The 15292-nt window shown below is 39.0% G+C and overlaps 1 protein-coding gene across 2 annotated transcripts in view; it reads left to right on the top strand.

Annotated features, from left to right (window-relative positions):
• The first annotated feature begins 1848 nt into the window (after positions 1-1848).
• The window catches only part of TMTC3 (transmembrane O-mannosyltransferase targeting cadherins 3), a 32887-nt gene continuing 19443 nt past the window's right edge, over positions 1849-15292 (top strand). Inside the window, exons 1-6 of one of the 2 annotated variants that reach the window (XM_071765718.1) lie at positions 1849-1961; positions 9394-9487; positions 10221-10331; positions 10421-10526; positions 10919-11135; positions 12694-12912. In XM_071765718.1, the coding sequence (XP_071621819.1) occupies positions 10947-11135; positions 12694-12912 (408 nt within the window). In that variant the 5' untranslated portion in view covers positions 1849-1961; positions 9394-9487; positions 10221-10331; positions 10421-10526; positions 10919-10946. The remainder of the gene's footprint in view (positions 1962-9393; positions 9488-10220; positions 10332-10420; positions 10527-10918; positions 11136-12693; positions 12913-15292) is intronic. The other variant, XM_071765729.1, reaches the window with a different exon arrangement.

Here is a 15292-nt window from a genome sequence, read left to right as displayed (position 1 = left end):
CCCTGACGAAACTATTCTTAAAGTAAATACACAACTTTACTACTATCAATCTTTTCCTACCTTCCCTCTTTAAAATATCTTTTTTCTCTTAACTTATGAAATAATGTCTTAAGAAAGTGTCAGTCTTGAAATTGTATCCAAAAGGAGAGGTATCTGTACATAAATAATCCAGACTGTTGGAAGACCAGCTACACATTGAGGTGTGGGGGGCATCACCAGAACATACAATATGCTCCACAGTATACATATACTTAAAACAGTAAGAAACTTATTTAATAGAAGAGTTTTTCATTATAAAATTTAGGTGACCAACTAAGATCAACTAGAATTTGTGCTTTTATAGAATCACAGAACTTCCACAGTTGGTAAAGACGTCCAAGATCACTGTGGCCAGCCACCAACCCCCCCCAAAAATAAAAATTACCATCCCACTAGAACATGTCCTGAAGTGCCTCATCTACACGGTTTCAGAGTGTCTCCAGGGATGGTGACTCCACCACCTCCCTAAGCATCCTGTTCCACCCCCTGACTACTGCCATCAGTGGAATTTTGGTTTCTTCAGTTGACAGACAATTTTTGACATTTAGACAGATCATGGCTCTATAAAAAAGTGTGAAATAGGTGGGCACGTGATCACAAAATTTTCATGACTTTCTTAAGCAATTAACACGCATAAAATGTCCAGATGTTACAAAGTTCAGCAAGAGCAGATAAAAGAGGAGGCCTGGTGGATATGTTCTGCTACAAGAAAAATGTCCTGTGCTGCATTCAGGAAACTGCATGAAGACACATCCAAACTACCAGGCAGATCACCTTATCATCACACTGAAATTTAGCAATGGTGGGAAGAGGTGTTCTTTTTCTATAAACGTGGATACAATACGTAGCAAGGAGTCCTGTGAATTTGAGCAAGACTGAAAACCAAATAGGAGCAGAGTCCTGGGGGAGATGTCACCTGCTAACCCCGTATTAAATAACCAGGCCTAACTCAATTTCAGCTACTTCTGAATTTCGAATTTCATTACCCAGACTAGCTCTCATCAACCAGTTCCACAAGGCACCTGATCTTGATTACAGAAGATCAGCCAAAAATGGGATCTTAAGCAGGGTTCCTGTTGTCAGCCCCGGGAATGATACAGTGACGACCGGGATCCCTCCAGAACGAAAATTTTGCCCCCGTTTCATCCGAATTAGCAAACTGCCTCGTTTTGCGTCCACCTTCACCGCGAGGCACCTCAGAGCTGGGGCACCACTGCAGAGCAGACCCGGCGGGCGGGAACTTTCTCTGGGCATCGCACCACGACGACAACTACGCCCGGACCCTACTGCCTGGGACCCCCGGCCCGCCTCGCCGCCTCCCCCGGCGCGCTTGCCCGCGGCCCTACGGAGGGGAGCGCCGGCCGCCCCCGGCCTGCGGCAACGCAGAGCGGATCTATCGTGGCCTCCTACCTCAGAGCACCGTCTGCCCCCTGACCTCACCGCTTCCCGAGGTCGGCGGAGGCCGCTGCTAAGCGACGCCATCAAGCTTTGCTGCCGGCCCTGCTCCTGGCGAGCCGGATACTCGTAGGCGCCGGGAAAGTAAACACTCCCGCGGCACGGCACCGTTCCAGCCAAGCAGTCCCGCTCTGCACGGCCACACCAGGGGAGGGAGACCAGACGGGGCAGGGCGCGATGCCGCTCGGGCGAACGGTTTCAGGGGTTGCGAGGCGCTGCGTGTCCCAGCGTGGGGCGCGGCTCCTTGGGACTACAACTCCCGGCACACTTCCGCACCCGCTATCCTGGGGAGGGAGGGCTCGTCTCCCGGCAGCCCTAGCAGGCCCGGCGGTGGTGCTGGAGGGGAAGGGAAGGGGGCGGTGCGCATGCGCGGTGCCGGGTGGCGGTGGAGAGAGCCGTGGGTGGCGGCGGTGGTGGTGGCTGCGGTGCCGCCGGTAGCGGTGAGGCCGCATCCTCCGTGGCCTCAGGTAGGACGGGCTGCGGCGGGTTGAGGGGGGGGGTTGTCTTAAAGACGAGAGATGGCGGGTGGGAGGGTTGGGTCCGGCTAAACTGCTGCCCACGTTGTTTCCCGGGGCGGCGGGCGGCCCTCTCTGTCTTGGCCGTGCCTGGCGGGCCTCACCCGTGAGCGCTGCGCGCCTGCTGAGCGCCGGGCTGCGGTGCGGGATCGGTCCCTGACCGTGCGCCCCGGCTTGGCCTCACTCCCTTCCTCAGGCTTCCTGGCGATAGCGCTGCCCCGGCCCTCTCCACCCCTCACCCCGGCCCTCTCTACCCCTCACCCCGGCCTCACGATTCTTGCCTTGCCACAGGGCTGCGGGGCATACGGTCTTCCCCGCATGACCGGCTGGCTTAGGAGGCTGCAGCGTTTCCTCAGATATTCGTGTGCTTCATGTGTAACTATGGCATAGCCGGGGCCCAGAAAACATCTTGCCCAGCATCAGTGGAAAAGATCACCTCCTGTCTGTAATCTCTGCGAGGTCTGAGCCTTGGTAATGATCTGGTGGCTCGGAAAGTTTGGGATCCAGTGTTTTGACGAAATAGGTGTGAACGCATCTTTTGAAATAAAAAAAGGAAACCCAGCAAAATTTTGAGGCCTGTGTATATATATCTTTGTGTTTATTCAGCAGCTGTGGAGAGGTGATGATGATTTGTTTTTTCTTAATGGGAAGTGAAGAGTGATCCTGTCATGTCCGGACTCTTGCCTTTTTCTGAGTTACTCATTTTTTTCTTTGCTGTCTCTTGATTAGTGTTGATATTTAATGAAGGCTGACAAGACTGAAGATTCTTGGCACTCCTTATGGTTATGCAACTTGTTCCAGTCATGGCATAACTCTTAAATCATGATTGGAAGTAAAGATTTTTATCCCTCAGCCAGGGATTGTTTAATTACCATTCTATATTGGGTAAGAAAAGCCAACTGTATAGTTCAGGAAGGGAAAGAGACAGGATTATCTTTAGTGTTACTAAAAATATAGTTATTAATTATTAAGTGTACAACAGGGACTTCTTATCAGGAGAGAGTTTCACAGGTGGAGCAGGTGATCCAGAGAATCATGCTGCTTTGCTACAAGATGAGTTTTCAGGAAATGGATCCTACTGAGATACAGAAAATCAAATAATCCATTGATGTTAGGATGTTTCTGAATGAGAACATTTTTCTTTGCCAGGTTAGCAATCTGTTGAGGCCAGTATAGTTATTCAATGTTTTTTATTTAATGTGCTTCATCATTTTTAAAGTATTGTTTTGTTACAGAATCAACAGAAAATACCCTGTTGCATATAATGGTAGTGAAACCACATCTAGGTAGTGCAGCTAGTAAAGAAGATTGATGCAGAAATATAAGGGGTTTTGAGGTGGGCACAAAAAGTTTCAAAAGTGAAAAAAGAGTGAAAAGAATTGAAGTATTAACGCCACATAAAATGAGAGAAGGCTTAGAATGCAGACTGGCTTACAGTAAGTGATTTTTTTTTTTTCTTTTGTTCTGTGTCACAAGTAATTGTGTGACCAACTTAGTATATGGGGAGTACATGCTTGTGGTTCTGGAGCCGAAGAACTGTTTCACTTCTTACTACACAGCTTGACCTACCCTGATAAAGGAGTTAGACAGCCACGTTAAACCACAGTTTTGGTAATAGTATGTAGTTTCGAAGACCTAGTACAAAAAGTGCAATATCAAAGACCTAATGAAATGTTAATAAAATGTTGCAAGAAGTCTTACACAGACCAAGCATAAAACAAGGACATGCATAACAAAGTCTAAAGGCTGTCTTTTCAGCCTATGCCACCCGTGTAGCTTTTGTTAGTTTGCTCTTTGGCATTTACAAACGTGCATTTTCCACTGTTGTATTTCTGGAATACTGAGACTGTAGATCAGTATTATTTTAGAGACACTATTTTTGTGTCAGCATCCCATGAGGAAACAAATCATGTTTTATGTAGTTAATATAAAAGGTATTGTTGTGTAACTTTTTGAATATAGGGGAAAATAACCAACCATAACAAAACAAAACAAAAAACAAACAAACAAAAAACCCACAACAAAACACCAAAACCAAAAATACTCACTAAAGGTTTGACTTTGAAGTGTGAGATTCTGTTAAACACTCTAAGGGATAAAAAACTTTTCAACTGATTTGCACTGGTTGCATTAAAGGAATTGAAGTAAAACCATCACCTAAAGTAGTGTCTTCATCTAAGCCATTTTTATATTGTTTTATGTTTTGATCCTTCTTTATACCAGGGTACCCTAAAATGTCCTGAGTTTCAGCCCAGCTGCTTTGTTTCCAGAAAGCTCTTCATAGTATCCCTCATGGGAAATCTGGCCTACAGCATATGGAGTTTGGACTCCTTATCAGAGCTACCATTCCTTATCTAGTTGATATTTTAGAACTGTATGAAGAGAAGGCTGGAGACTTGTCATGCTGGTAGTGAAGAGTACTTCAGATTAATCTCACTCTCCTTGATATTGTAGTATTTGCAGGGAAAGGTGGCCACATTAAAACTTTTCTTGTATTCGTTCTTCTCCACGATTATAGCAAGATGAAAGGGGAATGCAGGCATGTTTTGTATTCTTCCACCCCTTCCCAAATGCTGTTTGCCTTCTCCTGTAGGAGAATTGAGCCCTATCATTTAAATATAAGCTGTGCATCTAAGTTTTTTTTCATGCTCGAGTTGTACCTTGGAGTGACATTTTTAAGAGAAGATGAATTGAAAGGTTGTATTTTAAAAGGACAACAAACAAAATTATGGTTTCTTTGTCATTAAACACTCACACCAAATCCACAGAAAGAATATTGAAGTTAGCCAAAAATACAGACAGGGTGGGAAGTAGGGAAGATGAATAAGGACATTAGCAGAGCCTCAGAAGGTAAACTCAAACACTGTTTTTAAGTAACTATACTACTCGGTTTGGTAACCCATTGTATTTATCTGTGCTGGAATCATAGAATGGTTTTGGTTGAAAGAGATCTTAAAGATAATCTATTTCTGACCCCCAGGACATGGGCAGGGACACCTCCCAGTAGACCAGGTTGTTCAAAGCCCGGTTCAGCCTGGCCTTGAACACTTCAGGGGTGGGGTATCTACAGCTTCTCTGGGCAACCTGTTCCAGTGTCTCACCAGCCTCCCAGTGCAGACTTTGTTCCTGATGTCTAACCTAAATCTGCATTCTTGCAGTTTGAAGTCATTCTCCCTCATCCTATCACTAAGTGCCCGTGTCAAATCCCTCATTGATATTATTATCATAATAATTCAACCACCAGCTCTTAGATTAACTTGTTTCTGACTTGTTCAAAAATAAATGTAGGAGTAATTTTAACAGCTATTTGTTTTCTTCTACCTTTGATAATTTAATGGATGTGAACTTTGATAATTTAATGTGAACTTAAATTTATGTTTAAACAGTTCAGAACCTCAGTGGTTATCAAGGTACATCTCTCTGGAGTAAATGAGATGCATAGCTATTTTTTTGGTAGCTCTTTTGTGTGTGTCTATGTCTTCAGTGGCTTTAGAACTCCAAACAGGAGAGATGAAAGCCCACATTTTATGATTAGCTGTGTTCATAAACACTCATTAGTTTTGTTTCCAAGGCTCTTAAAGAAAATGTCTAAACCATACACAGATTGATATACAGCAGCCTAATTAAATATAAAATACATAATTATGCCTCGCATTGCACACGCCAAGTGCTCTTTATCAATGTGACTCTCTGGAGTTACAGACTGTTGCATCACTGATGCTTAGATTGTCATCTCCAAAGAACCAGCTGCACTTTGATTGTAGTTGAAAGTGCTAAGTTTTCTAACAACTTGAGCTGACTTTCAAAATACTATCTGTACCAAAAGCAGCAATTATCAGTAACATGGCATAATTGCTGAGTATTTTCAGGAGTAGCAAGAGCTTTCGTACAGCCATTGGAACAGGTTAGAACTTTGCGGTTGTGGCATTTTTCTGAGATGGATTTTAATGGTGCCTTTTCTTCCTGTCAGTTTCTGTGGAAATCGTGAGCAGGATTAGGTGGGCTGTACAAGTTTTTTCCCAAATAGAAGAGTCACGGTTTTCAAATTCTCTGTTGCTGCCACCTTTTTGTTTTGTTTTGTTTTATTTTTTTCTATAAAACAAAAAGACTTGCTTAGAACATTTTCTTTGAAGTAGACTTCATCAGAACAGAAAATGTGATTAATTGCCTTCAGGGTATAAAAGAGTCAAGCGCCATTAACTCAAAGAAGAAATATTTTACATGGATATTCAAGTTTCTAACTATTCATAGCAAGATGTATCTAATCAAGACAAATGCTTTTCTTCCTGCAAGTGTGTTGATGTAATGATGCTATTTCTAGATAGCACATTTATTAGGCTATAGATAATTATGGAGAGCTAAGAAGCTGTTGCATATTTGTTTATTGCAGGTGTATTCCTTCCTAAATACATACTTCCTAATTTTTTCTAAATTCATCTGGGCAGAAAATGGCAGTTCCATGCACCCAAGTCTCCCAGCTGAGGATACTCTTAGAGCATAATTATGCATTTTTTATTTGTACTGAATTTTTTTGTGCAGACTGCTATTTTGTAGTATGCAGTGCTAAACTATCTGTGGTGTCGAGAAATACTTTGTTTTCCTACCTTTCTGAAAGGGTTTGGGGTGTGTTTGTGTTGTTTGTTTGGCTTTTTTTTATTCTGTCTAGTTCCTGTCTGTAATTCTTGAAGGAGAAGCCTGGATGAGCTGGTAGAGTTCTCAGCAACTTGAAAGAAAAATACATGCTTTACAAACCAGACCTGCACGAGACCTCTGGTTCTTGTCTGTCCTTCCCTCTCAATGTCTGTACGTGCATGAAAACAGTACGGTACAAAATGCAGATTTCTGTACCAAACTGCTTGAGAAAAGTAGATTAACAGTCAGGTGTTTTGCTCACCTAGGGCATTCTCTTTTCCACAATCAGATCTTTGCAACTGGGTGGTTTCAGTCTCACAAGGCTTATCTGGCTGCCTAGTGTTTTCAGCTGTATATTCCTCATGATATGTTCAGATACCAACAGGTAATAAAGTATGTGTCTGGCCTGATTAAAATCGAGTCAAATGGGAGCTCTGTGGCTGTTCCATAGGCCATGAACTGACAATAAAATCAGGCCAAGGAGTGATTAAGGTATCTGATGGTCAGTCTTACAAGCTGTGAAAGTAGCAGTGGGTAGCTGAGATGAAGAAAATAACCTCAGGGACAGTCAGTCTGTTTACATGTAGTGGAACAGTGATATGGTTCTTGGTCACAGGAGGCCTGTATTAACAAGTTGCTGGCATGTTTTACAGGTATTACACCCACTCTGGGAGTGGTGAAGTACTAGCACTCACAAGTCTGTACTTTGGTTGACAGAAAAGTTCAGCGTGTGTGTTGGGCAAGAAAGGGAATATTCATGATTTACTTGAGGAGCCCAGTCATACCAAGGCTTCAGCAACCTCTTCATCTATGAGGTTCTCAGTCTTGCATACTCCTATGGATTCTTAATATCCAAAGTGGTAACAGATTAGTCAGTGGGAAAAGTGTGTTGGCTGCCAAATAGCAATTGCTATTTTCCTCTGAGTTTAATGGCAGACATATGTTTTTTTGGCTGGCGTACAAAGTAGAGATTAGCTTTTATAAGCCTCCCTCTGTTTTAATCATACATTCTTAATAAATTTATGATCATTGAAGCTTTGAGTATGATGTCAGACCCATCTGTAACAAAAGATAGGAAGTAGTTCTGATGGCAAACTGTCCTTAAAATCTGCTTTATCAGACCAGATGGAAAATGTAATTATCCTAACTTATGTATCTTTAAAGTATACTTCAGGAAAATAAGACCGTAGAATGTAAGAATGCAAGTCCAAAGTAGTAAAGTTTCAGTGCTACAGTTCTGTGCTATCTACAGATTGTACATGGCCTTTTATTACCCATTTTCCTCTCCTGTGCTCTCCCTGGAAGCATAATGCTGGAAAATGGGTGTTCTTTGAGATTTCCATTATGCCCATCTGTTGCCAAGACCTAGTAGTACTATATGCTGTGATGTATTTGAGGTTATCAAGCTTGGCACAGTTCAAACAGTGTGTTGTGTGACTTACTGCTAAAACCAGAACTAAGCATTTTCTTGCATATGTTAATTCCTTATAGTAAATTTAGTAAACTGTTCAGAATTGCCTGGAGCATCTGTGGCTCAAATACTTGTCTTGAAAGATCAAGCTATAGCCAAGTATTTGCGTGTATTTGCAATCATATCTGTGATTGAAATATGCATGTAGAGGAGAGGTTGAATTGCAAATTAAAAATTATGATAATAAAGATTTTTTTTCTCGAATTCTCAAAACAGGCTTGTCTGATGTTGGGCTAGTCACTTAAACCTGACTTTGGATGCAGCTAAGGTCTTAATTTCCTTATCTTTAAGAGATCTCTTTCATTCAAATGAAAATGGTGTTTTCTTTATAGTTGCCCGTAGATAAATGTAGCATGGTCAGCAGTGGTGTACAATTAAGAGTTCTGGTTGGAAGAATTACTAAAAATTCAGAGCTAAAAGAAAGGCCTGCAAAAGGTTTTTTCTTAGGATTAAGGGATAAGTAAACTAGATATCTTGATGTATATTCTGTGTAGGGAAAAGAAAAGTAAAAACCTAAAAAATGTGTCGAGCAACTAGAAATTAAAGAGGGTTAGGCCCTTTCCATATGAGCCTGTATTTAGGAATTTATCTTTTTTTTCCCCCCCCTCTTTTTGTATCAGTAGGTGTCTCTGAAATAGAATTGTAAAATAATTGTCTTGGAGTTACTCCTTGGTACTAAATGCAGTGTCTGCATGGTCTCCTTCAACCAATACAGTAAATTTAAGTTAATAAAGAAGTCTCAAGTCACCAAGAACGTACTCACCTGGAGGTTTTTTTCTTAAAGGGTTAGTTTATTTAAACCTTATCATTGGTTCTTTATGGCAGTTTTATCTTGTTCCATGAATTTTTGGAACACAGTATTTGAGAAATGTAGGCTCGTACATTGGAAAATCATTACTTGTTCATTGTAGGTACTTTTCAGGTGTCTGCTTTTCAGTAGAACTAGTGAACTTCAAGATGTAGGAAGTACACTGTTCAAATGCTTTTGCATGCAAGGAGTTCCAAAGTCAGTTTCTAGCAGGGTGAGAAACAGCAGTTTCTTCTCCACATTCTTTGAGGAGGGAATCTGAAAAACTTGAGTTGAATTTCAAAAGTGAGCTGTCGTGTGTATTCCTGCAATATGCTTTGTTGTTTGTTTTTTGTTTTAATGTGGTTTCTCTGGCTGCCAAGAAGGCCATAAATATCTTGGCTTAGTGTTTTAAAGTATTCTGATCAAGCCTGGCAAAAATATGTAGCAGCAACCTTTAATGTTAATGTTTTTTCCCCCTTTTTATATTACAGAGATAGTGGCAGCTTTGAAAAAAGGCTCTTTCATGATTGAACACTGATAGCACTGCTCCAAATACTACGAAAGAAAAAAAACCACTGCCATTATGTGAGTACAACTCAATTGGTTAGTTTGATTCCTTTAAAATTGTCCTGATTTTTAGCTTTAAGTGCACCTGCATCTTGTTGCACATGTATTCCTTCCTGTACCACTGCTTCTTTACCAGTAGTTATAATAGGTTGTTCTTGTGCTCTGAGGCCCATGCTGAAGACCAAACTGAGATTACCTATCTGAACAGGATAATAGTATACTTAAACCTGAAGGTAACTGAAATGAAAACAAGAAACCAAACAAAACATCACCAGAATCATAGGGCTTAGGACAATAAAGCAGACTGTATTTTCCAACTAACTTTATATGAGAATCCTGATAGACAAAAGGCTAGTTGGTCTGTGCCTTACAGATGTTACACCTCTCTAATTTTGGGGGGAGTGCTACATATTTTTGTTTTATCATTTGCTTTTTCTCAAAGCTAAGAGAATCTAAGATCCCAGCAATTGGCAGTAATCCATGCTTATGTCAACCAGTGGTCAAAAAGAATGGCTTTCACCTGCAGTTACCTTCTTACTCTTTCAAGGCAGAACAGTGTTTTCTAACTACCCAGTACATAGTAATTTCACCTTTGATCAGGGTCGTTTGTTAAATAGTCATAAAATTGCTGTTTAATAATTTCAAGAGCATAATTATTAAATTTAATAATTTCTTGTTTATGCAAGGTGAGAGGAAGTAAGATATAGTTCATCTGTAGTGTCTTTTTTGCATACTTGCTTTATTTAAACAGGACTCTGATAAACATTCAGTGACATCAGAGCAATTGGTAGAGTGGAGAAAGAAATGGCCTTTTCATGAATTTCTAGGAAGGATGCAGATGAGCAAAGTGTGAGCTTCAATGGTAGGTTTAATTTTTTACTATTTCTAATGTCTTTTTTTTTGGTGTTTTTGAACATACATATGAAGCTGTTCAAGTTTCCTGTTCTTCAGAACATTTGCAGGATTTTTTATTGGGATTGAAAGATTTTGAGAAACACCTTTAAATCTGAAAAATGTGAATAATTAGCACACTGTCAGCCCTTCTGATAAACATTCTGTGAGTGTCAGTATTTTAATTTACTCAGTGTTCTAGATAACTTAATTTTCATAGTTTTCCACTTTTCACCATTCACTTGAACTGCATGGGTGTGTCTCCTAAAAACTACATCACAAGTTACCTTCCATCTTCTTTTGGTAAAACATGAAATGTAGCAGTGTATTGAGCATGTGTGAGGGCATTTTAGGGGCAAAACTTTTTAAATAAAAAGTATTTTTTAAGCACTAAGTTATGTAAGGTAGATGAAACTTGAGGAAAGCTTTCTATCTTACTGATTTTTAGCTATGTAGTGTCATTAACTTCTAAAATACTGTATGTCTTAACTTGACTTGATAAATAAAGTTTAATTTTTAATCAATAAAACTGCTCAAGCTTCTCTTCATGTATTTCAGCTTTTGTCCATGAAAACTCTCAGAGAAAATGGCTGAGTTAAGCCTGAAGGAAGCAGCGCTAATTGTTGGTGTGGTGGCTGCGTGCTACTGGAATAGTCTGTTTTGTGGCTTTGTTTTTGACGATGTTTCAGCAATTTTGGACAATAAAGATTTGCATCCTTCTACTCCATTAAAAAATCTGTTTCAGAATGACTTCTGGGGCACTCCAATGTCTGAGGTAAACTGCAATGCACTCTGAGGCGTTTAGGAAATGGAAAATAATCTTGAAGAGAGTTTTCACTCTTCCTAAAGTGGTTTTAAAAGAGTAGTTTGTTTCTGATAGAATTCAGTGTTAATGTTTTGCACTATAAGGTCAAGAACAGACTTGGTGTATTCTTGCCTTTTGTTCAGTAAGAGAACTTGTAAGAAAAGGAAGTCATGTATCACTCCTCAAGATGCTGTGTGCTAATTCCAATATTGAAATTAAATAACTTTCACCATTTTCTCTTTTTCTGCAAGATCTGGACTTTGTCATGCAAGGGCATATTTTTCTAATTGCAATCTGGATGGGAAGATAACACTCTCAAGCAGCAAAGCTAGGAGTTAGAGAATGGATATTGATTCCACTAAATTAATTCAAGTAAATATGTGAATTCGCTTTTGGGCTTGTAGCTCATGTACAGTAGCTAATTTTTTATCTGAAAAGCTGCGCTGGCATTAAAGTTACTGATAAATATAGTTAAATGGTAGTGGCCAAGGGATTTCCATATCGTTTAGAAAGCTAACACGATGGTATTGCTGATCAAATGAATAAAAATTCTCTCCCAGTCATTAGCGTCTGACATATCAAGGCTTTTTGCACTGAAATGCTTTCTTTTGTCCATAACACAGAGTTAGTTTCCTGTGAGATACTAATTGCTGGCTGTACAAATAGTGCTAGGCAATTTTCAAATAACCCTGTAGTGAAATCTTCCAGGCTTTTCCAGGTGTAGTCTTGTAGTCATTTAGAGTAAGTGGGTTCCTAAACTCCAAGTTAAATTTCAAGTGGCATGTTTCAACATGTTTTTACTCAAAAAAACCCTCTAACAATGTACAGCCTGAGAAAGCCATCTCATTCAGTATTGTTTTTGCATTTAAAACCAACTTCAAAACTCAGGTTAATTATAACTGACTGAAGTCAGATTAATTTGATCGTGTGTGGCTTTTAAAATATTTTTTCCTATCTTGTATTTTTGTCTGTATGTATGTGCAGTTTGGTTCCCTGTCTCTTGCTCTGAGTTATTTTTATATTACTTTTTTTTGTGGACGTATTCAGCAAAAAATCAGCAGGCTATGGTTGACACGCATTTTGGAACTGGAAGTGGTCTTCAGTTTATTTTTTAAAAGCGTTTGTGGATGGAGTAACTGGCAGCATAGACATACTGAATGGTAGATGTATTGAAAATAATGTATATAATATATAATTGACTACACCAAAATTTTTGTTTTGTAAAGTACTGTTTAAAACATGAAATGGCAGAGTAATCAAAATATTTCAATAGTACATTAAAACTATGTGGAAGGATGAAAAAGTCAGAATTAACTTCTTTAAGCTTTAATTTGCTTCACTAGGTTTTTTTGTTTGTTTTTTTAACTTTTATTTAGTATTACTGATTTTCAGGTCTTCATCTTAAATGTAGATGCCTGAGAATAGATGGGGGAAGCATGTTTGCATAGATGTTTAGAAAGATATTTTGGAGTAAAAGTACATTTATAAATTGGTGGTGACTCACGGATTAATTTTTTTTTTTTTTTAGGAGAGGAGTCATAAATCTTACCGTCCCCTTACAGTTCTTACGTTTCGCTTAAACTACTTGTTCAGTGAGCTAAATGCAGTTTCTTACCACTTCCTAAATCTGGTCTTTCATGCGGTGGTTTGTGTAGTTTTCCTCAAGGTCTGTAAGCTTTTTCTGGACAACAGGAGCAGTGTGATTGCATCCTTGCTCTTTGCAGTGCACCCAATACATACTGAAGCGGTAGGTATAGCTATGTTATACTTATATTTTGAAGCTGTATTAATCTTAAATTTCCTGTGGTTTTGTATGGTTATGTATTGTAACTCAAAAAAAAAAAAAAGTGATTTTACTTGTATTTATGCAGCTATTGAAAAATAATTAAAGAAACATTAATTTAGGTATTTAATAACTTGTCTCAGTTGGGAATCAGTTGTCATCACTTCTATGATGATGCTTACTTTAGCTTACATAGGTATTTGTGTTCTGTGACAATTCATCCAGTATCGTATTTTGCAAATACTGTTAATACCTCTTAATTAATTTCTAGAAAGACTAAGCACTCCCCTCTAGCAAGTCTGCTCTGTCCAGTGTGTTTTATGTCAGTATATCTATCCCAGCAGGGTTGTTCTTCCTGTGCTGCATCCAGCTTAGGCAGGGCTGTTCTCTTTGAACCTTCAATTTTTTAATATTTCTAATACAAGAAAGAGGAAATACATTTCTGGTCTCTTATATTTATCTTGCCTTTGATTCTGAAGGAGTTTTTCACTGCTATGAAAAGCATTATGTATACAGACTGTCTTGCAGTGATGGAGTAAAGGGAGTCCTGTGATTGTCATTCATTAGATTAGTTCCCATCAACACTGGCAAAACCAGATCTGTGAAATTCTCTGCTGTTATTTCTGCACCACTTGGGTTGGCTTTCCTAGATTACAGTTCACAGGTGTTACAAAGTCCTTTCCCAGTCTCTTTCTTGCAGTATTAGCTTATTTTCAGAAAGCAAAGTGTTCACCCCTTTTTTCTTCTTTGGAGGTGGTTTCTTATTTTATTTTTTGTATTTGTTTTTTTCTGAGGGGGAGGGGAATGTCCTTTAATATCAAAGAACATGGGAGGAGTTTGCTCTTACCTGATGTTGGGTTTTTTGGGGTCCAGATTTGTTTCAGTAAAGAGTTTGAATCTCTCACTCTTGTTCTCTAAAGAAACACATCCCTATCAGTAGCAATTCAGTAATCTGCATCTGTGTATTTTGAACAAATCTGTGTAAGTTCATGTGGTTTATAATTGGCTGCTATTTAAGCTACTAATATGTCCTTGCTAGAAGAAGTTAACTTATGAATTTTTAAACATGCCACTAAAACACAATTTTAGCTTGCTTTTGTGCTCATGAAATACTGGGTAAAATATGGGTTTAAAAAACAATTTAATTTGGTTTTCTGTTTTTTTGAAAAAATATGCTTTAAATTTCAAAGTTTTGCATAGTCTTTTTGTAGTAAATATGATGGGATCATTACAGGAGCGTTAGCGAGTTGCTAGTGACTTGCATTAATGTAAATTCATGTCTTAGATCATCCTCTGTAATTCTCTCTTTCATTCAAGATACTAGAATTCTTTGTCGTGCTTGAACTGCCAGATTCCATATGAGGTCACAGTAACACAGTTACTTTTAGTACTATGCAAAAAAGTTAGCAAAAAGTATCATAAATCAATCCTACAAGCCATTGTGCTGTGAGAGCTTACTGTATCAGCATATTACAAAGCTATGAAGTGCAATTATGAAGCTGTTTGGTAATAAGTGTGTAATCCCGTATATTGGCCACATGAGGGCACTTTAAGACTATATGGTAGAACTTGGTGCTGTGCTAAAACACTTGCATACTAAGGCTAGGTGCAATTGTAATTAATTTCCCTGCTGTTCTTAGGCACTCAGTGAAGAATTATTTAAGAGGTTTTCTTCCTTCTGGTCCCATCGTTTTCAATTTAAGCTTTATGCTTTTAAAAAATAAGGGATAGTATCCATTCAAGTGTTTGTATTGAGAATTCTACTTCTCATGCAACCAAAAAAGGATTCCTAGAGTTGGCAGTTGAGGTTGGTACTCGTTTATAAAAAGTAAAATAACTGGAAGTTCCCCTAAATGAATAAAAGGAGGTAATAAAGAGCTGTATTGTAGAACTGGGAACTTTGGTGCTGGCTGATTTATTCAGTGAATTATTATTTAGTAAATTAGACATTAGTGAAAACTCCAGGCAAGTCTCATTCCCAGTTGTTATATTAATATTTGATGGTACCTTCTGTATCTTTTATAATGTATTTTTGAAATGTATCTGGTTTGAATTCCTTCAGATTAGTCTCCTACTTACTAGTCCTGCACAAGAGTTTCAATCAGCAGATGCAAAACACAAGGATTGCAAACCTTTGCCTATCTTACAATAAATTAATTTTTCCTGGAAAAGTTAACAAAGCAGGATAAATAGAAAATAATTTTCTGCTTGACTTCAGAGAGAAGCTGGGTTCTTGAGGTGATAATATTATCAAATTCTGAGGAAGAAATTTTGAGGAAGTAGATTGAATAACAGCATCATAGTTTTGTTTGTCCTTGCCTGTAGAATTCCTGTACAGTCTTTT

The sequence above is a fragment of the Heliangelus exortis genome, chromosome 1 (assembly GCF_036169615.1).
Source record: "Heliangelus exortis chromosome 1, bHelExo1.hap1, whole genome shotgun sequence".
NCBI classification, from domain to species: Eukaryota; Metazoa; Chordata; class Aves; order Apodiformes; family Trochilidae; genus Heliangelus; species Heliangelus exortis.
Note: the sequence above shows the minus strand (reverse complement) of the source record. Positions and strands in the feature narration are given on the sequence as shown.